This window comes from Micropterus dolomieu, linkage group LG20, assembly GCF_021292245.1.
Source record: "Micropterus dolomieu isolate WLL.071019.BEF.003 ecotype Adirondacks linkage group LG20, ASM2129224v1, whole genome shotgun sequence".
NCBI lineage: Eukaryota > Metazoa > Chordata > Actinopteri > Centrarchiformes > Centrarchidae > Micropterus > Micropterus dolomieu.
Window position 1 is genome coordinate 2,944,863 of NC_060169.1, and position 20,634 is coordinate 2,965,496.

The 20,634-nt window shown below is 38.5% G+C and overlaps 1 protein-coding gene across 8 annotated transcripts in view; it reads right to left on the reverse strand.

The window, feature by feature from the left end:
* The window catches only part of LOC123959159 (multiple epidermal growth factor-like domains protein 11), a 119,204-nt gene that overhangs the window by 45,499 nt on the left and 53,071 nt on the right, over positions 1-20,634 (reverse strand). For all 8 annotated transcript variants that reach the window (XR_006822238.1, XM_046033066.1, XM_046033073.1 and 5 more), the window contains 3 exons: positions 14,428-14,640; positions 13,818-13,992; positions 2,977-3,097 (listed from right to left, as the gene is read on the reverse strand). Coding sequence is in view for 7 of the 8 variants with exons in the window: in XM_046033066.1 (XP_045889022.1) it covers positions 2,977-3,097; positions 13,818-13,992; positions 14,428-14,640 (509 nt within the window). In the remaining variant the exon portion in view is untranslated. The remainder of the gene's footprint in view (positions 1-2,976; positions 3,098-13,817; positions 13,993-14,427; positions 14,641-20,634) is intronic.

Here is a 20,634-nt window from a genome sequence, read left to right on the forward strand (position 1 = left end):
ATTCCTATCATCTCTCTACGGTGAGCTATCTAATAAATGCATACAAATGCATTTAAAAAGAATGTGTATGTCTTGATAATGGAGGCGTTTCTCGGCTATGAATCGTAAACATTTGTCCCTGAAAGAATTTCTCTCTTTTTTTTTTTTCTTTTTTAGCAATTACTGGCTTTCATCGTGAAAAAGGCTAAAAGTGCTAAAACAGCACTCCTTATAATTATAAATAAAACATTGCATTGAAGTTATGAGTTTCCTTTTCTCTCCTTCCTTCTGTGTAATTTCTTTAACAATTGCAAATAATCTTCTGATGTGCAGACCAGCTGGACCCAATAGCTCCTTATGTCTCTTTAGGAAATAAATTTAGTGTTAATGTTTGCTCGACAAGCATCCAGCAGAAAGGAGGTAATAGTAACATGATCAACACATGTTTGATAACCCTGTTTAATCTGCCTGAACTTCTCCCCTGTAAGTTTTCTCCTCAATAGCTCTAAAAGAAGAAGGAAATAAGGGTTTATAGGGTGAAGACAGACACCCACTTGTTCTAGCCAAAGCTCTCTGGCCCCTGGCTCTGCGCTCCGCCTCAGATGTCTTTCCACTTTAATTACCCATGTTCCCCACGAGGCTCAGTGGCGCATAAATTTTTAAAGATGCTGATATTGAGAGATATTAAGGAAGATATTAAGTGAAGTGGAGAACAAAATATGAAACAAGGAAAAGTTCTGGAGATCGTTAAAGTAGGTACTTTTACATTTTGGGATGGTCAGTTTGGAGAAGGGTTTAGGGGTTTCTTAATCAATAAGAAAGGCATAATCAAAAAACACTAAAATTGATGATAATCAAAACTAACCTCACAGTTACTGATATAGACAATTAAATGGGCATGGACAGTAGAGCTGCAACTAATGATTATATTAATTATTGATTCATTTGCCCATCATTTTCTCAGTAAATCTATTATTCGTTCGGTCTAAAAAATGTCAGAAAAGAATGGTGATAAAGGCCTATCACAATCCCCTAAAGCCAATCAGCTTGTTTGATCTGTCAGACCAACTGTACAAACACAACAGCTACTCAGTTTACTTTTGACATATGATGAAGGGAAGCAGGAAGTCCTCACACTTCAGAAGCTGAAACTAGTATATGTTAAAAAATGACTTAATCAATTATCAAAATAGTTGCAGATTATTTTCCCGTCTTTCGACTGATCAATTCATCGACTAATCGTTTCAGCCCTAAAGGAGGGAATAAGAAGGATGGGTAGAGTTAGGAAAGTAAAACTGACTGTCAAGATTTTAAAAGATGCTCTTCCACAGAGCAGCTGTTGTACTGTAAAGCACTTTAACACTGTAAACAACGATTTTTTAATGTTCTTTTGAGATTTCTAGGGTAACAAATCAATAAAACATGGTTTTATCACAGGTATAACAGAGTCTTATGGCAAAAAGTTTTGCACCGATGTGTTTGCAGTAAGCGTCTGTGTTTTGGTGTGAGACCCTCAGACTTAAAGAGCAAAACAAACTGGAACAGATCGAAGAGGCAGAGATGAGTTTCTGCAGCGACAATGGTAGAAAGAAAGCAGTGCAGTTACAAGAGAGATGGTGCTTTGAATTACAGCTGTTGCTGCTGTATATATGTTCAACTTTAAAAGAAACAAGTTGATGCCCATTCGGTTGGGTATGTCAACAGGCATTCAGAGAAACACAGCAAATAAAAGTAGAGACCAAGAAGGTGAAGCAGGTTGAGGAAAAGTAAGGTCGCTGTTTGAAACTCTGGATTCACATGATTGCTGGCCAGCTGATAAACACTCTGTACGTAAACCACCAGAATGCAGCATTTGTGCTTATCGTTCAGATAAACGTGCAGCCGAGTACTAAAAGACATTAATGTCAGTCTCCATCTTGTAATTCAGAATCAAAGACATCATGAAACTCTGAGAACATCCATATCTCCCACTTTGTGATCAAAAAACAAAAAAACAAAACTACAGGATGTGTCAAGACAGTGACACAGTGGTAAAACCTCAGCTAATTTAAAAGGACCGATACTGTACTTAGTATTTTTCTGTATCTGTTTCACTTTTGAACACATCCCTGCAAAAAGGTAAAACCTTCTGCACTCAAAAATAATGTCTACATGTTTTAAATAGTTTTTTTTAATCGGTAAAAGGAAAGAGGGGCGTGTCTGACGCCAAGAGGAAGCACCACACCAGCAGAGGGAAGAAGTACATAACGACACTGATGACTTCTGAATTCTTGTTAGTTAACTGCTTTGAACTTTAATATGAGCTGTGCTGCTAGTCGTTCCTGGGAATGTGTGTGGAGTCTCTATTCTGCATGTTATGTCTAGGTTCTAGCCGACAATTTAGTTACGTAATTTACAATGAAACTGTAATCCATTACAATTACTATTAAAATTTGTGTGATTAAATTACAGTTGATAATGTTCATGATTACATAGGGGGTTACATCTGAATACTTTTTGTAAAAAGCTCGGCTATATGTTGAATAATATTCAGTATGCTGCTTTGCATGTTTTTCATGTGCACAATGTCTTCCTTTGCCATTTCCAGCCACAGCCGTTTAGTAAAGTTTGATGCTGTTCTGATGCTTTTGATTAGTTCTCATGTTTGAATTTGCAGCCTCACTCGTCTGCCAGTTAAACTGCCTCTTAAGCTGTCTTTTGAAAATGGTTAACAGTTGAAAATATCGACTAGAAATTTATAAAAGTAATCAAAATAATTAAATGCAATAAGTTACATTTACTTGAAAAAGTAATTGCAATAGTACATTTTAATTAGCTTAACTTAACGGTCACCTATTACATTTCCAAAGTAACCTTTCCAACACTGCACATAGGCTACACCAAAAATGGAAAAATCCAACACTATGTAGATGACTAGTGCCTCCAGAAATCCACTGATCATCATAAATGAATGACCTCTAACTGTAACCAATAGAGGCTCCCAGAGCCCAACAGAACCTTCTCTGCAGATGCAGTAGCCGTCAATGTGTGAGCAGGAGATCTCGTTGTGGCAGGAGCACGGTGAGGTGCAGTTGATCCCGTACAGGCCTGCAGGACAGCTGATAGAGCAGTCGTCACCCTGCACACAATGGACAGACACAGAGAAAGTGTGACATTAACTTACTTCAGCTTTTCTACTTTCTCTTTTTTTCATATTCCATCTCTTTTTACTTATTTTAAAACCACAAACATCAAATCAATCTTGATTTACAGTACATACCGGCCACTACTCCAACCAAACACTTATTGGACCACAATGGAAATAAGCTGTCTGGCTTTATTGTGTTTTTATCCTTTTGATGGTATCTGTAGCTCGATCAATCGATCAATCAATTGGCTTAAATAAAAATAGTAATAAAAATAAATTAAATAAAAATAATATAAAGGTTTTTATTATTCAAAATTGTGTTAATTTATTTTAATCACTTTATAGCTTTTTACAGAATTGTACAAATTTTGTAGTAATTTATAGAAAATTAATATTTAAGATTACTTTTTGTGGTACTTGTACTTTCTCCTACTTTGTAACGCTCACCCACCCAGACCAATTCCTTGAATGTGAAAACCTACTTGGAAATAAACAGTGACTTAAATTTACCTTTTTCAATAATTTCTACACTCTCTTAAGTTCTTAGAAATATTAATAGACACATTTGAGGGGGATGAAGAGGGAAGATAGGATCATGCAAAAGAGATTAGAATAACAAACCTAAATAACTAATACACTAGAGATATCTGTTAGCTTTGAGCACTGTGTCAGAGAAATGCCCTGCAAATACTCGTCAAAAAGGAGTTAGAGATATTTTACATTGTGATTCCCATGAGTGTAATGAATGATATATTGGTGTGGTGATATCTGTGACTTCATCGATTTCTAGAAGTCTAAATCTATTTTGATATATCTTAAATATATAGAAGCAAAATATATTGCAGATATCTTAAACTACAAGCCTGACTTCTCAAGGTGTATTTGTAGATGTCTAATATGTAATCAGGCCAAGTGAAGCCTTTTGATGGTACCTGCTGGCCATTACAGCCAGGCCGATACATCGGTCGATGTTCGCTCATTGCAGATTTATCAGTACTGTATATGTTGGCCAAAAAGTAACAAGAACTTGCTGTACAGAAATGCCAAATTGAGTTTAAGGTCATTTAGAACATTATTATTAAATCATTTGTCCACCAGAGAACACTGACCAGCTGATCTTTCACACGTGAGCGCAGTGTGCATCTTTGTCCCAATGAAAAAACAACAACAAATCTACAGAATCCATTTGAACATGGTTTATGTCATCTGCTTTTGTTTTAAAAATTACTATTAATAAATCACATCTTTTTTTAAAACCAAATATCAACATCTGCCTCTAAAACTACAGTATCTGTCAGGCTCTACTGGCTATTCTACACAGCAGCAGTTTCTGTGGGGGTTCTCAAAATTTATGAACGTGCAACTGTCGTCTGCATTTATGTGAATCTCTGAGTGAAATTTTTTCTTTATAAAGCCTCAAAAATTCCACAGTGAAACAAACAGATTAGTCCATGAGATGTACACTACTCTATGGCAGCAATCCCACAATGCATTGCATCATATTTTATATATGCATGGATAATTACAGTTGTGCGACTCTACTGCTGTCATTCTGGTAAATAAATGTAAATGTGAATATGTTTTCTTTATCTGCACGTTTTCTCTTTATTTGCAGTGTTTCATGAGGAGTGCTCCGCTCATTCGCAGTCTGTGCTTCTTCCATTCTTCATGAGATGGCCTGTATCATTGCTACTGTATGAGCACCTGAGTGTGTGCACATTTGGAGTTTTAGGAACTTGACTGACAGCATGTGTTCACCAGCATCTCCGCCTCCTGCAGCTCAACTCCAGGGAAACAGGATTTGCTCAGGGTTCATCTTTAAATTTATTATAAACCCACAACCGCATTAAATTTGATGGCGTAGATGCGGCAAACAATCACATGTACTATGGAGGAGAGACCGATGGTGCCCCTGCAGAGAAACATGATGTCTGTGCTTGTCCAATCAGTAGAGGACATGGTCAGACAAGCTAGAAGGACAGCTTGACATTAGCAGAACGTCTAACCTTATTGCGCGCTGTTAGCCTGCTGTGAAAGCCAGCTCCACACAACCTGAACCTCCAGCATGCTGTCGCATTGATCAGGGCCTTCAACACATAAACTGTGCTAATTAAAGCTGCCTGCCTCCAACCTGCTGCCTTTAAATCGCTATTAATCTAATATTCACAAAGCCAGCCAAATGTGCAAAAACAGGAGAAGAGAGAAGCCTTATTAAAAAGTTGGTGAATTAAGGACTTAAAAAAAACTTTGTTAATAAATAACGTGTGTGGTGCCCAATAAGGAAAATCATCAGGATTTCCCTGGGGAAGTGGGAGTTCTAACAAGTGACCTCTGGAATAATAAACACGTGTGGATCGATGGTTGCTGATATTTATCAAGCAATTCTGAATTCCAAGAGGTATGTGGACCTTTATCCGCCTGTTTTTATTTTTCTTTAAGATCAGAGCCAATAAATAAATAAATAAATAAACTGGTTAGTGTTTTTCTTTAAAGTGTACTCAAACACACATCAATTACATGCTTTCCCATCAGTTAGAGGCAGGTGGTATCAGTCCAGCAGGCTAATAACCCTTCCTTTATAGATAGTAATGGCAGAACGACACTGCCATCCAGCTTCCAGGTGTGAATGTGTGGAACAGTGTGGAGCAGGAGGCTCCTGGAAAAGAGAGGATTGCTCTCAGCAGGTCGACTCACATCAACCCATCCTGTCATCTTTACACTGGCTTCCCGTCAGGTTCAGAAATCATTCTAAGATTCTTGTTTTCACACATCGAGCCCAGCATGGTCAGGTACTTGTGTACATCTCTGACCTGCTCCACCCTTATATTTGGGTTCAGGAGACACCATCTCCACATTTAAGAGCAGGCTTAAGACTTTCCTCTTTGATAAAGCTTATAGTTAGGGCTGGCTCAGGTGAGTCCTGAACCATCCCTTAGTTATGCTGCTATAGGCCTAGACTGCCGGGGGATTTCCCATGATGCACTGAGCTCCTCTCTCCTCTACTTTCTCTCCCTCTTTATGCAACCTCATCCCATTATTGCATATTACTAACACAACTTCTCCCCTTTCCTGTAGTCTTGTGCTTCCTCTCCTCTCTCCTCTCTCCTCCTATCACTTCCTGCAGGTGTTTGTGGCTCTGGAGCTGTGGAGTCTGGATCTGGGGTTGCGGGTTTCCTGCTGCCCCAGTGTTGCTGCTCAATCTCTATGTGCTCAACCATGTACTCAACACTACACTACTTTTGCTACAATTATAACTATTACCAGTCATATTATTATCATCATTAATATTAGTATAATTACCATTATTCATTTTCTGTACCACTACTACTTCTACTGTTTGTATTTCTGTGTGGATATTGTGTTGGCTGAAATTGAAACTTAGATTCTTCTGACCAGGGCTTACTGGTCGTTTCTTGTGTCCGACTAGAAACAAAAGGAGATTGTGCATTTGAAGTGGTGGCTCTGACCCTGTGGATGTCTTCATATAAAGTTACATTTTGTGGTCTCTGTTGACGCCTTTAAAAAGTAGCCGACTCCTATTTAAACTGGCCTTTGCCTCCTGCCGTCTAGTATCTGTAATTGTGTGTGTGTTTTTAAGGTCTGTTGTTTGTTTCTTATGTTTTATTGTTGTTTCTTTACTGTTTTTTGTGGTCTTATTTCTAATACTTTTACTGTTTGTCACTTTGTGACCTTGATCTAAAGGTGCAATACTAAAGAAACTTTACTTACTTACCCTGGTTAGAAAAAGGTTACAGAAAAACTAAGATGTTTTTCTTATGAAGCCCGTTCAGTTCAAAGAAGAACAGCACTGTTAGCATCACAGGTGCTACATGTGAAGTGCCACAAAAACCTTTCCCCACGCGCATTTCAGAGAGTCACAAACACTTTAACTCTTTTTATAATCAGTTTCAGTAATCGGTAAAAAAACATAAGCACATTTTAGAGGCTAAAAAATTACTAAAATAAATAAAGTTATTAATTAAATAAAGTTATCTAGAAGCATGTAGGCTCATTGCACATGTAAGAGACATCACTTGATATCATTTTGAATGGCTTCTGTCTGATTTAATTATTGGGAAATCATTGATAAAAGGATTTATATTAAATAATTATAAGCTATTTTACTCTTATCAGTCTTATCAGGAATGACAGGTTTTCAATATTAATATAACCATCTGCGGAGGTTCTACTGCAGCTGCATAGCTTTTGGATATAAATAATATTCTGGCTGAATGCAACATGTCATAAACTTTATGTTCTGCTGATTATGGCATTCGATGGCTGTGAAGTGCATCTAACTTTCACGTGGAAGAGCTGAGTTCACATCCCGTCACAGATATACGAATAATGTTTTCTTTTAAATTTATTAAAACCGTAACCACAGTTTGAAGTGTTTCCTAACATTAACATTGACCATAATGCTCTCTTTCCCTAACTTTAACCATAGCTTACGTTTGTATTTTATAGATACACAGAGACCGATAAAACTGATTTATCTGGCAGGTTGAAGTCCCCTGGTGGCTTGCAGCACCTTAAGCAGCAGCTCTATGTGCTTTATATACCTCACTGCATCAGTTCAATTTATTTCATGTTGAAGTTTACACATGAATAAAAAAATCTAACAAAGCTTTCACACCTGTAGTTTTGTTAAACCAAGTGAAAAAAGGATCCGCTGTTGCATTTCAGTTCTGGTCTGGTTCATGTTCACGCTGCAGTTTTACAAACTAACTGAGAGAAGTAACCGTGACGTTACACAGACGTACAGGTAACTTGTTGATTGGACAGCTTTGGCGATTGTCATCCTGCATCATCAGGACCCTCGTGGGGAAATCAAACTCCGGTGACTGACAGAAGTTTATGCAGCACTTTAATGCTTCTGATCTGTATTGCAAAGAGCTCATGAAGTGATAATTTATTATTAGCATGATAGTAATGTTAGACTGCAGATCGACCGCATAGCCTATTACGAATAATAACGTAAAAACAGGACATGTACAGTAGTAATTTAGGGCTACAGTATACTGTGGTACCGCTGTCACAAATGTTTTATGGACTTAATGAACTGACAGGGTAAATGGAGTACTATTTGCCTTCCTTTTTTAACAGCTTTGACCTGTTAATCAGGGACAAATATACGTTACCAAATGATTTTCCTATAGCTTATACCTTGCTTTGATCAGTTCAATTTGATCAAGATCGCTGAACACATTTTGCTGTCAGCAGAAGGATTCATTAGTGGTTTAACTTTGGAAATAATGCTCAGATCACATCTCTGTTCATCATAAAATGTGGTGGTTGGATCGTTTGCTTTCAGGTCCCGGTACGCTTTCAAATGAACTCTGGTGTGGTTGGCTTGTTTGGTCCGCTTTTGGTGCAATTGCTGCATTCACACCTGCCCAAACGAACCGCACCAAGGGGGGAAAACAAACTCTAGTACGAACTAAATGAGGCAGTTGTGAAAGCACCCTAACTTTCTAGTCAGGCGGACTAAACATGTTACTAAATTATGTTTTTGTCCATAAATATTTGTGCATTTGTTTATTTCTTAAATGATTCTAATATGAGGACTCAATCTGACAATTTAATGAAACAAAGCTTTAAATTAAATTAAATTGTGTCTATCCTTGAGGTCTAACAAATGTGCTGAAAATATTTTCATAAAATATGTGAAAAGCTGATTTTTTAAAGTAACTTCAGTCCTGCATTGTTTACATCTAAGTTTACTAGCATGTCGTTCCCCTTCATTTCTCGGCTGTTACCTCCATCTGTGGATCAGTAGAATAGTGTGAAACCATTGGTATGACTGTGTTGCGCATGCACAAGACAAACAAAGCAGGACCTCCTCCCACAAAAAACCCAGCTCGACAGCGCTAGTAGAGGTCAAAAACTCAAAAGGGAACATTAAACCTGTCGAAAACCTCCAGCTATTTACCCCCTATTTCCATGAAACACGCACAAAATAACATACCCAAAATGAATCAGGAATATCTCCTCAACCATTTGGCTTAGATGCATAATTCTGGCCTTTGAAAGGTCAGAAGCTAAGGAATATAAATCCATTGTAAATTAACATATTTATTTTACCATTACAAACTACATGGAGATGCAATAAAGAAAAATATGAAATTTTTCATCCTCGCCTGGTAAAAAAGACCATCAAAACCATCATAATATTATAACATTATTATATTATATTATTATAATGAAACTGAATACCATTTAATACACCTGGAATACAATTGTAACTGTAAATTTAATGAAAATAAACTAAAATACAACAGTTTTCATACAATATTTTCAAAATATACCAGGCGAATGTTCAAATTTGGCTTATAGCCTTGTGGTCAAAGGGGACAGAGAGTTTGCTGTCGGGGCCCCGAGGCTCTGCAACAGCCTGCCGAGGAAATCAGGTCGGCTGAGTCAGTGAACTCTTTTAAGTCCCTTCTTAAAACATACTTTTATAGGAGAGCCTTTCCCGATCTTATTTGACTTTATTTTATCCCTTTTATTTTATTGTATTTTACTAATTTTATATTTATCTTAAACGTGTATTTTAGTCTTTTCAATGTTTTCATGCTTTTATCTTGTATTGTTTTTGTATTATTGTCTTTACACTTGTTAAAGCACTTTGTAACTTGTTTTTGAAAAGTGCTCTACAAATAAAGATTATTATTATTATTATTATTATTATTATAGATACTGTACGTTATCTAGAGCAAAGTTTTTGTGTACATTTGTAACACTTGTTTGGAAGAAAACCTCGTGTAATTCTTTCTTTTCGCTGAAACCAACTCAACAGTTCCTCATGGTGTGACAGATCAGTAGTGTTGTTCTGCAGATTTCCAATCTTGGCTCAGAGTTGCACATGTTTACAGATATCGATCGATCTGTCAAGAGTGGTGACAATACCACATATAAATTCTGTTTAAAGCTGGTTTCTTGCCCACACAGTGACACACAGAGAGTACCAAACTGTGAGTTACCAGCGCAGCATAAATTCCCTTTAAATCAAAACAACACTCTGAATTTAGCTGCTATAAACCAAACGGACATTTATCTGCAGCGCTCATCCTGCTTTCATCTGCTGAAAATCCCTGATGTTCTCAGTCCGATTATTTAAGTCCCTGTCTTATCTCCACGCAGTCACTGCAAGATCAGTCAACGCACCATAGGGGTCTCTCACCAGTTGCTGCTTTGCTGGGCTGCACACATCGGTCAAAAACACACACAGTCACTGCTACATGTAATTTTGAATCCTTCCTGACCTAAATCTAGCATTTACCTTTAATCACAATTCTATGAGCTGCACAGTAGTTACTTAGCAACAGATTGCATACTATAATGTTAAACTAAGATGTTAGCATTTAGCTCAAAGCACCACTGTGCCTGAGTACACACACACACACACAGCCTGAGGTCTAGATAAAATGTTGAATTCTTATTACTGCTTATACATACACAACACTACCCCTTTACATTTGCATACTCTCTTCCTCCACAAGGTTGACCTATATCATGGGGTTTGCACCTGCAGTAGCCCTTCTCCATTACAAGCCATGCAGCTCTATGAGTAAACCTGCAGAGTCAAAAGCACGTGATAAATTAACCTCAGCATGTCAGAGAGCTTGTTCTGCACCTGCTGCTAAAAAAGCCTGCACACATTATCTTCACATGTTGTCTGGAAAGACGCTCAATTGAATACAACTTCTTCATTTTTCAGAACAAAGACACTAAGCTTCTGGATGAACCTTTCTAGTAGTATTTTAATATAATTAACTCACACATACAGTACTTTAGCTACCAGCAGATGTCCCTTGAAGTGCCGTTGAAGCTTCTGTGCATGTTCTTGCTGTATATGCGATGTTTTCCTACAGCTGCTGCAATGTAGACTTGGGATGATGTAGACAGAATGGACGTTATCTCTTTGGTTGATTCATTAGGTCTCATGTTCAACTGGGCTTTAGCAGCAGGCAGTGCCTCCTGATCATAGAAACTGTGTTTCTCTTAAAACTGTGCCAAGAGAGGTAGATAGTGAAAATCTCATTTAAGCATCGCACTGTGTCTAAAGCTGTAGGTTACACTTAAAGCAAAACTACTGTATGTCTACTTGTGACCCCTCGTCACAGGTTGTGATCCAGTAATATTATCCAGTAGTAATTGTAAAGAAAAAAGCAAAGGAAAAAAAAGTAATTTTATGTCTTTCCTATCAATAATCCTGCAGTTCCTCAGTTTTATTTCTTTAAGGGGCACTCCAACAATTTTACATATTGATATTAGTTTACTAGTCATGAGGAGTACTATTCAGCCAGAAAAACAGTGGTAAAATGTCTTAAGCGGCTCTGGAGAAGCTTTGTCCAGATAGAGAATATAACCCTGATGATGTCATATTGATGTCATCAGGGTTATCTGAGCATGACTACAAATTTTCAACTATAGTTGCAAACTGGAGGTGAGGAGTTTGAAAGTCATGCAAGTTTACCAGGCAGAGAGAGTCTTATGAAAGGTGCATTCTGGGAAGTGTAGGATTTTTGGAGCTTCACTCATATTAGGGACTAAAAGTCAGGAAAAAATCTCCCCCTGCTGCTTTGATTTTTATTGATCTTTTATTAATCTGTCTCTCACAAGATTCCCGACTTTATGGAAGTGCAATACTACATGTAAGTTGCAGTAACACTTTAACCACTGCAGTCAGTCAGCAGTCTGCCATCATCTTCTAGTTTATAAAATGTCATAAAATAGTATAAAATCTGTCCAAGGTGACATGTTCAAATGTCTTGTGTTGCCTGAAAAAAACCCGAAGATATTTTTTTTACTATGATGAAACAGAGAAAAGCATCAAATCCTCACATTGTAGAAGCTGGAACCAGAGAGCTTTTGTGCTTGATATATGACTTAAATGATTAATCAATTATTATAAAATATTTGGCAATACATTTTCTGTGAATCGACAACTAGATTAATCAGCTACTCATTGTAGCCCTAATATCAATCAACAGGGGTGTAGGACTGGAGGGGTGGGAAGGGGACTGTGTATACAGGGTCCTCATGTGAGGAGGGCCCACAAAGATACTAAAACAAATAGCCGTGGATGCGTGGAGGGAACCATAGAGAATGCTTATATACACGGTCCAGATTTCGTCCCTGTAAGTCAACAAAATAGGTTTATTTTTTGTCCGGGCCAATAAATTATGCTTATGATATTAGTTAGCTTATTAGCTGGAAATTAACATCCGCCAAGCGCCAATGCGTTGGCGGGTAAACGTATTCAGTATGTTATCACCATGTAATATGTTTTTGGTAGCTTACAGTGGATCAGCAATGTTTTTGGTTGTGTGTCGCACTTAAATCTGTCCCCCGCTATACCAAGGGATCTAAAATCGTGTGACACACGGATTAGGGGCATTGGTTGTTGTGTATGTTAATTTCAGTTTACTTGTGTCTTATTGGCGTAGATATGTAAGGATGGGGATTTGAGTCAGGAGCCGTCAAGTCGTGGTTGGAGTACCTGGAGTGTTTTTAGCATTTAGCTAGCTAGCTACCCCCGTAATGTCCATACCCGTCAACCCTCCGATTTCCCCCGGGTTTCTCCCGTGTTTTACCGTTCTCTCCTGATATCCTCCCGTTAAAATATTTCCCCGTAAATCTCCCGTTTATTTATATGTGCTGTTTGCTACGTTCCGATTGGCAGGTGAGCCAAAAAGTTAATTTCCACCCCTGCTTATTTTAACCGTGTTATATGTTGCTAACCATTCCCTTAAGCTACAACTCGCTGTACAGCCCGTCCTCACCCAGAAAACTACAGCATAGGTCGATAGTTGAAGGGCTTAAAACAACCAAATTTTTCGCTATGGACGGCCTCTTGCGGTTGTGTGGCAAAGTGCATTTGAAAAAATACCAGGTGTAGGAAATAAAAAACCCACAAAAATTCTACTTTGGACGTGTTGAGTAAGGCGGATGGATAACTGTTTAGGCGATTTTACTTTACTTTACCAGTGTGAAACCAAAAGCCAACATTAATTTTTGTTTTTTGTAGTACTTTTAGCCTTAGTGTTGCAATGTGTGAGTTTTTTGCGTTTTGTAGTGGTTTTTTTTAGCGTTTTGTAGCCTTAACTAGCTAGTGTTAGCGTTTTTTATAGCACTAGCTACCGTAAGCGCTAGCACAAGTTAACATTACCGTTAGCTCTATTTCCTGTTAAAGGCATCAACAACCCCCTGAAGCCCCTTACCCTAACTATCACAGCGATGTGTGCCTAAACCATGATTGTATGCATTTTGACTGTTAACCCTACAGCTGCGCTCATAAATGTCATTTTGGGAGTCATTAAAAACAGTCATTGGTTTTGAAGACATCCACAATCGACCTATTCTGTCGTTTCTATATGAGGACGTGTTGCGCTGTTTGTGGCTACGTGATGAGATTACAGTGGGTGAAAAGCAGCAACCTGCAGCGTATGTACAGGCTGCTGTAGTATGTAGTGGTGGTCATGGTATTCATGTTGTTATGTTATGTAAGTAGAATCACAAATATCCTGAGAAGTTATTTCATGATTAAATTGGTCTGTTTACATTACACTAACAGCAGTTAAAGTATTCAAAAGCAATCTCATAAAACACCTGAAACTCCTGATGTTAATTTAAAGCGGCACAGTGATTAGAATCATTCAGCAAACAGGGAAGCTTTTTCTCAGAGTAGGTGTGCTTCTGTACTTACTATGAACCCTGGAGCACACAGACAAGCTCCAGTGGTGCCGTCACAGTCGGCTCCGTTAGCACAGGCGCACAGCTCTCTGCAGCCCTCGCCGAAGTAACCTGCCGGACAGGTCTCGTTACAGTAAAGCCCCGCCCATCCTGCTGCACAGGTGCATTCTCCTGACAGAGGGTGACAGCTGAGAGATCAAGGAGATTAGAAGTTAGTCAAGCAGTCTACATCTTAAAGTGCATATTTTATTCTGCATGTACAACAACAACAAACAAAAAACAAACCATGTGCTGAGAGGATAGAATTGTATTACAAATTGTAAAAACAGAAAACAATTAAAAGCACAGTATCTCTTGTACTTACTCTACATACTAAATGTTCTTTTCTAAATGATCTATTGGCTAAAGAACAGACACCTAAACACGACACTATAAATACTGTATGTATCTGTTGACAGAGGTCAGCCTTTTTTGGTTAAAATGTAATAGTTTAGTGATGTACAGTTCTCTAATTTAAATAAACAAGCTAAAGTAATTCAAACACAAACTTCTTCTATTTATACTGTGTTGTACAGTGGAAAAGCATAGAAAGTTTCATGCCTGCTTGACCAACAGTTCAGTACCTGAGTGTGTTTGCAGTTTTGCAGGGGCAGTATTTGTCACAGATGAGTCCGTACAAGCCAGTGGGACAGAAGCGGTCCTGGCAGCTGGGGCCCTTAAAGCCCTCGTTACAAAGGCAGGCGCCGTTGATGTGGTAGCACTTGGCCCCATTCTGACAGTCACACTTGTGGGCACACTGCGGCCCATAAGTGCCAACTGGGCATTCATCCTGGCATCTAGGTTGGTACAAAAATAATAAAGGAGCAGTGAGAGGAGTGTAAATTATCAACAAAATCTTGTTTCTCTTGAGTGTTTCTGGTTAAACCTGCCGAATGGGCAAGGCTGTCTCTTAAAAAGACACCAGCAAAAGAATTTCAGGTACAGACTATTTTTCGGCACACCCAAGCTCCCCTCTTAAGGATCCTGTGAATTTTTACCAGCTAGAAATAGTTATTCTCTAACAACTGTCTGACGTCAACATTGGGTTTCATTCACCTGTGGTTAATGGGAAAATATTTAAATTTAAAACACTAAATATCAAGTTGGAATCCAGATTCAACATCAAATAAATGCTGTTTTGTGAATTGTAGGTAGTTCCTATCCAAACAATACTGAGACTAATTTTTGAGATAATATGTCTTTGGAAAGGTCAGTTTGGACAAAAGGATGTTTTCACAATGGGTCCAATCGGTTCCTAGCAGAGATGGGCCATATCCAAAACATGTTCAATGTAATTGGGTTGGAGTTGGGTCCTGCTCTACTGTGGATCTCTGGTCCAGGATTTATTATTTTTATAAGAAGTGACATTTACATGACGCTTTTATCCAAAGTGACTTACAATTGCTATATATATATATATATGTCAGAGGTCGCACGCCTCTGGAGCAACTAGGGGTTAAGTGTCTTGCTCAGGGACTCATTGGTGTCTCACAATGGAATCGAACCCGGGTCTCTCACACCAAAAGCATGTGTCTTATCCACTGCTCCATCACCACCCCAAGTTAATGCTGATAATTACTGATAATTATTTCCTTGATAAATCAACAAATAACTTAAAAATGTCCGAAAATGTCATCACAATTTCCCAAAGCCGAAGGTGACGGACAAAAGTCCACAACTCTTGGATATTCAGCTTACTGTCACATGAGACAAAGAAAAGCAGAACATTCTCATTATTGAGAAGCTGGAACAAGGCGATGGTTGGTCTTTGGGCTTGATTACAGGTCCTTTTTCTTTAAATTGACAGATAGACTGATCTTTCCAGTTCTTTTCCTGAGTCTTCTGGGGATCAGTTCTCATTTTGTGCGTCATAATTGTTGGACAAGTAAAAAGTTTTTTAGCCAAAGTGTGATCTTTGCAGGAAAAATGACATGTTGCCATGCTTTTATTGATAGAACATCATATCGTCTGTTTGTCATAGTCTGACTGTCTTCGGGTTCTTTCTGGATTGGGTCTCTTTTTGTTTTGTGAAAATGAAATGAATCTATGCATGCCAGGTTCATGTAGTTTATCCAGGATTCTGTTTCAGATCTCATCTAAAACAGGTTTCTCCGTGATCTTTATGCATTTATACTTTAGAGTGCACTCACTTATTGCCAACATTCTCTGTGATTATATCTGCCTCATTTGAAGCTTTTCAAAGAAAATGTATCTGACTGAGAAATGTTCCTGAGAAGTTCTTTAGAATAATAATGGCGGCTGTGGCTCAGCAGGTAGAGCGGCCGTCCACTAATGAATCCCAATTACTCCCACCGGTCACGCCAGCATGGTGTCTGCCTGCCATGGGGTGTGAATGGGCAAATGAGAGGAAACTTGCAAAGTGCTTTGGATAAAAGTGATCTCTGATGGTTCTTGGTATTTCGTATAAGGTATTAAAGGTGCAAACTTTGTATTTCAACTTGAAGCTACATTAATCAAACAGTGTGTTTAAATGCTAATATGGTTTGATTTTGGAGTTTTTTGTGGCACTTAAAAACAAAAAATATGGTGATAAAGAATGTAATGGTGATTTACACCGCGGCGTTAAAAGACAGGATAAATTCTAATGTCGACCCTGATTTTCCATTAGCTACCGCTGATCAGATGACGAAGGCAAATCAGGCAGCGCAGTAAACAATCTGGTGAATGAACTCAACTGGGTTCAGCCTGTTCTGCTAACTCAATCTGTACATAAATGAGAGTGGCTGAGATAACAATACACCAAAGACAGGGCTCGTGTTATAATCTGAGCTTCGTCTCTAATGTAGCCTACTAGCTAACGTTACCGGCAGAGATAAATAAATAACTAAATAGGGGTCAGATTAGGAGTGTGACGGCAAACTTGGGTCACAAGAACAAGATGAGAAGATATTTTAACAGTATTTTGAATAAATATTCGTTGCGGAAATATATCAGTGGGTGGGTCTTGGGGTCCCACATCAGAAGACTTTGACCATTTAACACTTAGTTTTTCTGCATTCTGGAGACATTTTCTGCACCAATTTATTGTGGAAATGTCTTTATTTATATGAAGGGAAACAAAATAAAGGTGGCAGGTGAGAATTCAAAATATAAATATATAGTGGAACATAGCCTAATGCAGCTTGTGAGAAGTGCCGGCGTTCTGTCGATTTATGCTACCTGTCGAGATGTGCTACTTAGCGGTTCTGCACATGCGTATGACCCACAAGCGTGATCTGTTTCCACGCCCATAAATCTGTGCAACCTTGCTGTTGGGCATGCCGTCAAGATAGCGGCTGATCGTCAGCAATATCCAAAAAATAAAAAATTATATATAGATATCAGATATATATGTATCAGAATACACTGATATCTTATATAATATAAAAAAACACAATATAAAAATAAAGATGGCTTAATACAGTATTTCAACATGTTCCCCATCTCCCTACAGTACACATGGAGTGAGTAGTGGGGTAATATAAAATGATTCTGTGGTGGGAGCTTTATTTGATAGGGGATATTAGTCTATCAGAATACGCTACCCCTGAAATGATGTTATAATATAACCAAAAACAGAATGTGTCATAATACTGTGAAAGTTATACCTTTATGGGATTGGAAAAGGGAACACATAAGGTAGCATTTTTCGATAGGACAGAGCGACTCAATAGACTCTGCTATCGATTTCTGCTACGGTAGCATTTTCCGACAAGGCAGCATATATCGTCAGAACACCGGTACGCAAGAAAAAGTCCCGGTATGCCAAAGGTGGGTACCGGCCCAAATCAAGCACTGAATACAAATGAGTTTTTGTTTGCGGGTCGCGGTCTCAACGTGTTCGGTCAAAACTGAACTGAAGTGCAGCCATCCTGTCAGTCTTGCGGTGCGCAGTGTAGTTCATTAGGAAAACATGTCAAATGTTTATCTTTTTAATGTAAATAATAGTACTAATTACAATGACAAATACATTATTTGTGATTCAAAATGATGGTTGTTGATAAATGAATTAGTGACCCCCCGACAGATGCATGATTTTACTGCTTCCATGGGTCAGACCGTCCTTATGGAAGCTGAGAACCCTGGAAACACCTGGATATACACAATGTACCCACAAAGTCTGAGACTAACTTCCACTCTTCACCCATTAGCATCACATAAACAGGGAGCTAAATCAAGTTTCTGTGTGTTCCATGTACATCATATCCAAAATGATCCAAACTGGGAACTAATGTTGTTTTTCATTGTTCAAAATGTTTAAATAGGTTTCACGTTCACTGCGGCCTGAATGATCCTTTGAGCAACTAACAAATTAATGAACAATCTACTCCTACCTAGTAAAGAAAAACTGAGTGATATTATTCCACACTGGCAGAGAGCACTCCACTATCCTCACAGATGACAGGCGCTCTACACTCACGTACACCTAAACCATTATAAGGTCAACGCATTATGTTGACACCCTGAACGGTCTTTATAATGAGCACTATTGAACAGAAAGAAGTGAGTTGAATAAAAAATGGTTTAAGCTAAGTTAGGCTGACTTCTCTGCATCATTCTCGACACGTCCGCAAGTTGAAACCACTAAGAAATAGACAAATCACTCGATTAAAATGGCTCAGCGAGGATTTCTGTTTTGTGTCACGTTTAAATCATGCCGACTTCCTCAGGACTCTTATCTCGGCTAATTCCATTAGAACGTGGACGGGTTGGTGGAGAACTCAATCTAGGAATTATTCCATGTAGGCTAATTCACCTGTCTGGAGCCTAAATGAATGGAGGTAATTTGGCTCTTTTCAGAGTAACGGTGGAGAGAGGGAGAGAGAGAGAGATGGACAGATTTGAAGGAAGAGAGAGACAGAGCTGGACACAGGGGAGGTGGGGTTGGAGAAAGACTGTTTCACCTAATAACTGACAGTGTCGGAGATGATGGAGGAAATAAAGAATAAAGTAGAAAATAATTTCAAATGGCTCCTGGTTAAAATGTCTTACTTGACAAAAAAAAAAAAAAAAAAAAGTGCATAATGGCAATTCATGAACATTAGTATGTATAAGGGAAAGAGCATTAATAGTGAACATGAAGTCTCACACTCCTTCTCTCTATATCCTACTAATATATTTACATTCACACCAACTGTTCTGCCTTACTGTTTCTATTAGTTTCCCCGTTGTATTTAAAGTTAATTAACTGTATTTATATAGCCCAGTTCAAAACAGAAGTTATCTCATTTAGGGTTTTTCCTGCCTCAGAATGGGCCTTTCGGGGGTGACTTCACAAGTAAGCACGATCGGTTCGCGTACAGTAAAGGCAGTGAGTTACCTTATGACTGAAATCTCTGCATTTTTTCATTATTTCTGACCATTTGATAAACAAAATATATCCACAACCTGGAGGAGTCACGAAAATAAATTAGCGTATTAATAAATATTATAACGTTAAATAAAAAGTACATTTATTAGTTAAACAATATATTTCCAGGTCACACTTCATTTGGATACTCTGCCTACAGAGATTAGTTTGATTAGCTACCATATAGATTACCATTAGTGTAATATTAATTCCAGTTGGACAAACCAGCGGTTTAATTTTTGTGGGTTGTTTTCTTTTGTTTGTTTCTGTTTGTTGTCATAAAATGATTGTGCAAGAAGAATGCTCTACATGGTGGTTAGACTCTTGTTTATGCAAAGTACTAACTTGTCAATAATAAAAACCGTGCATTCAGAACAACGAGTTCAACATTTCAAAAGTTTGCTGTAATGCATCAATCTTTTTTTAATGTCCCGCCTACTCCAGGCTGTGATTGGTCGGTTCATGAAAAGTGACTTTGAAGAGCAACTTTCTGCATGAAAGGCCCCCGGGCTTCTTTCTGCTCTGTCTCCGCCAAAAGAAATTAGCAGGCAGGTGAGAAAAGACACGGGAATATGGAGAGGGCAGAAAAGAGGGCCGGCAGCTGGTGAGAAGTGCCGGTGTGACACCAAAATGTGTGACCTATCAGATTCTGTGACCCAAATGGGAAGTTAAGCGCCAGAGGCTTTGTTGACGATGTGAAGCGGCTGCAGCTTGGTTGGGTTTAGGCACCAAAAGTACTTGGCTGGGTTTAGGTACTAATAGTACTTGGTTGTTGGGTTGAGGCACCAAAAGTACTTGGTTGGGTTTAGGTACTAAAAGTACTTGGTTGTTGGGTTTAGGCACCAAAAGTACTTGGCTGGGTTTAGGTACTAAAAGTACTTGGTTGTTGGGTTGAGGCACCAAAAGTACTTGGCTGGGTTTATGTACTAAAAGTACTTGGTTGTTGGGTTGAGGCACCAAAAGTACTTGGTTGGGTTTAGGTACTAAAAGTACTTGGTTGTTGGGTTTAGGCACCAAAAGTACTTGGTTGGGTTTAGGTACTAAAAGTACTTGGTTGTTGGGTTGAGGCACCAAAAGTACTTGGTTGGGTTTAGGTACTAAAAGTACTTGGTTGTTGGGTTTAGGCACCAAAAGTACTTGGTTGGGTTTAGGTACTAAAAGTACTTGGTTGTTGGGTTTAGGCACCAAAAGTACTTGGTTGTTGGGTTTAGGCACCAAAAGTACTTGGTTGGGTTTAGGTACTAACAGTGCTTGGTTGTTGGGTTTAGGCACCAAAAGTACTTGGTTGGGTTTAGGTACTAAAAGTACTTGGTTATTGGGTTTAGGCACCAAAAGTACTTGGCTGGGTTTAGGTACTAAAAGTACTTGGTTGTTGGGTTTAGGCACCAAAAGTACTAGGTTGGGTTTAGGTACTAAAAGTACTTGGTTGTTGGGTTGAGGC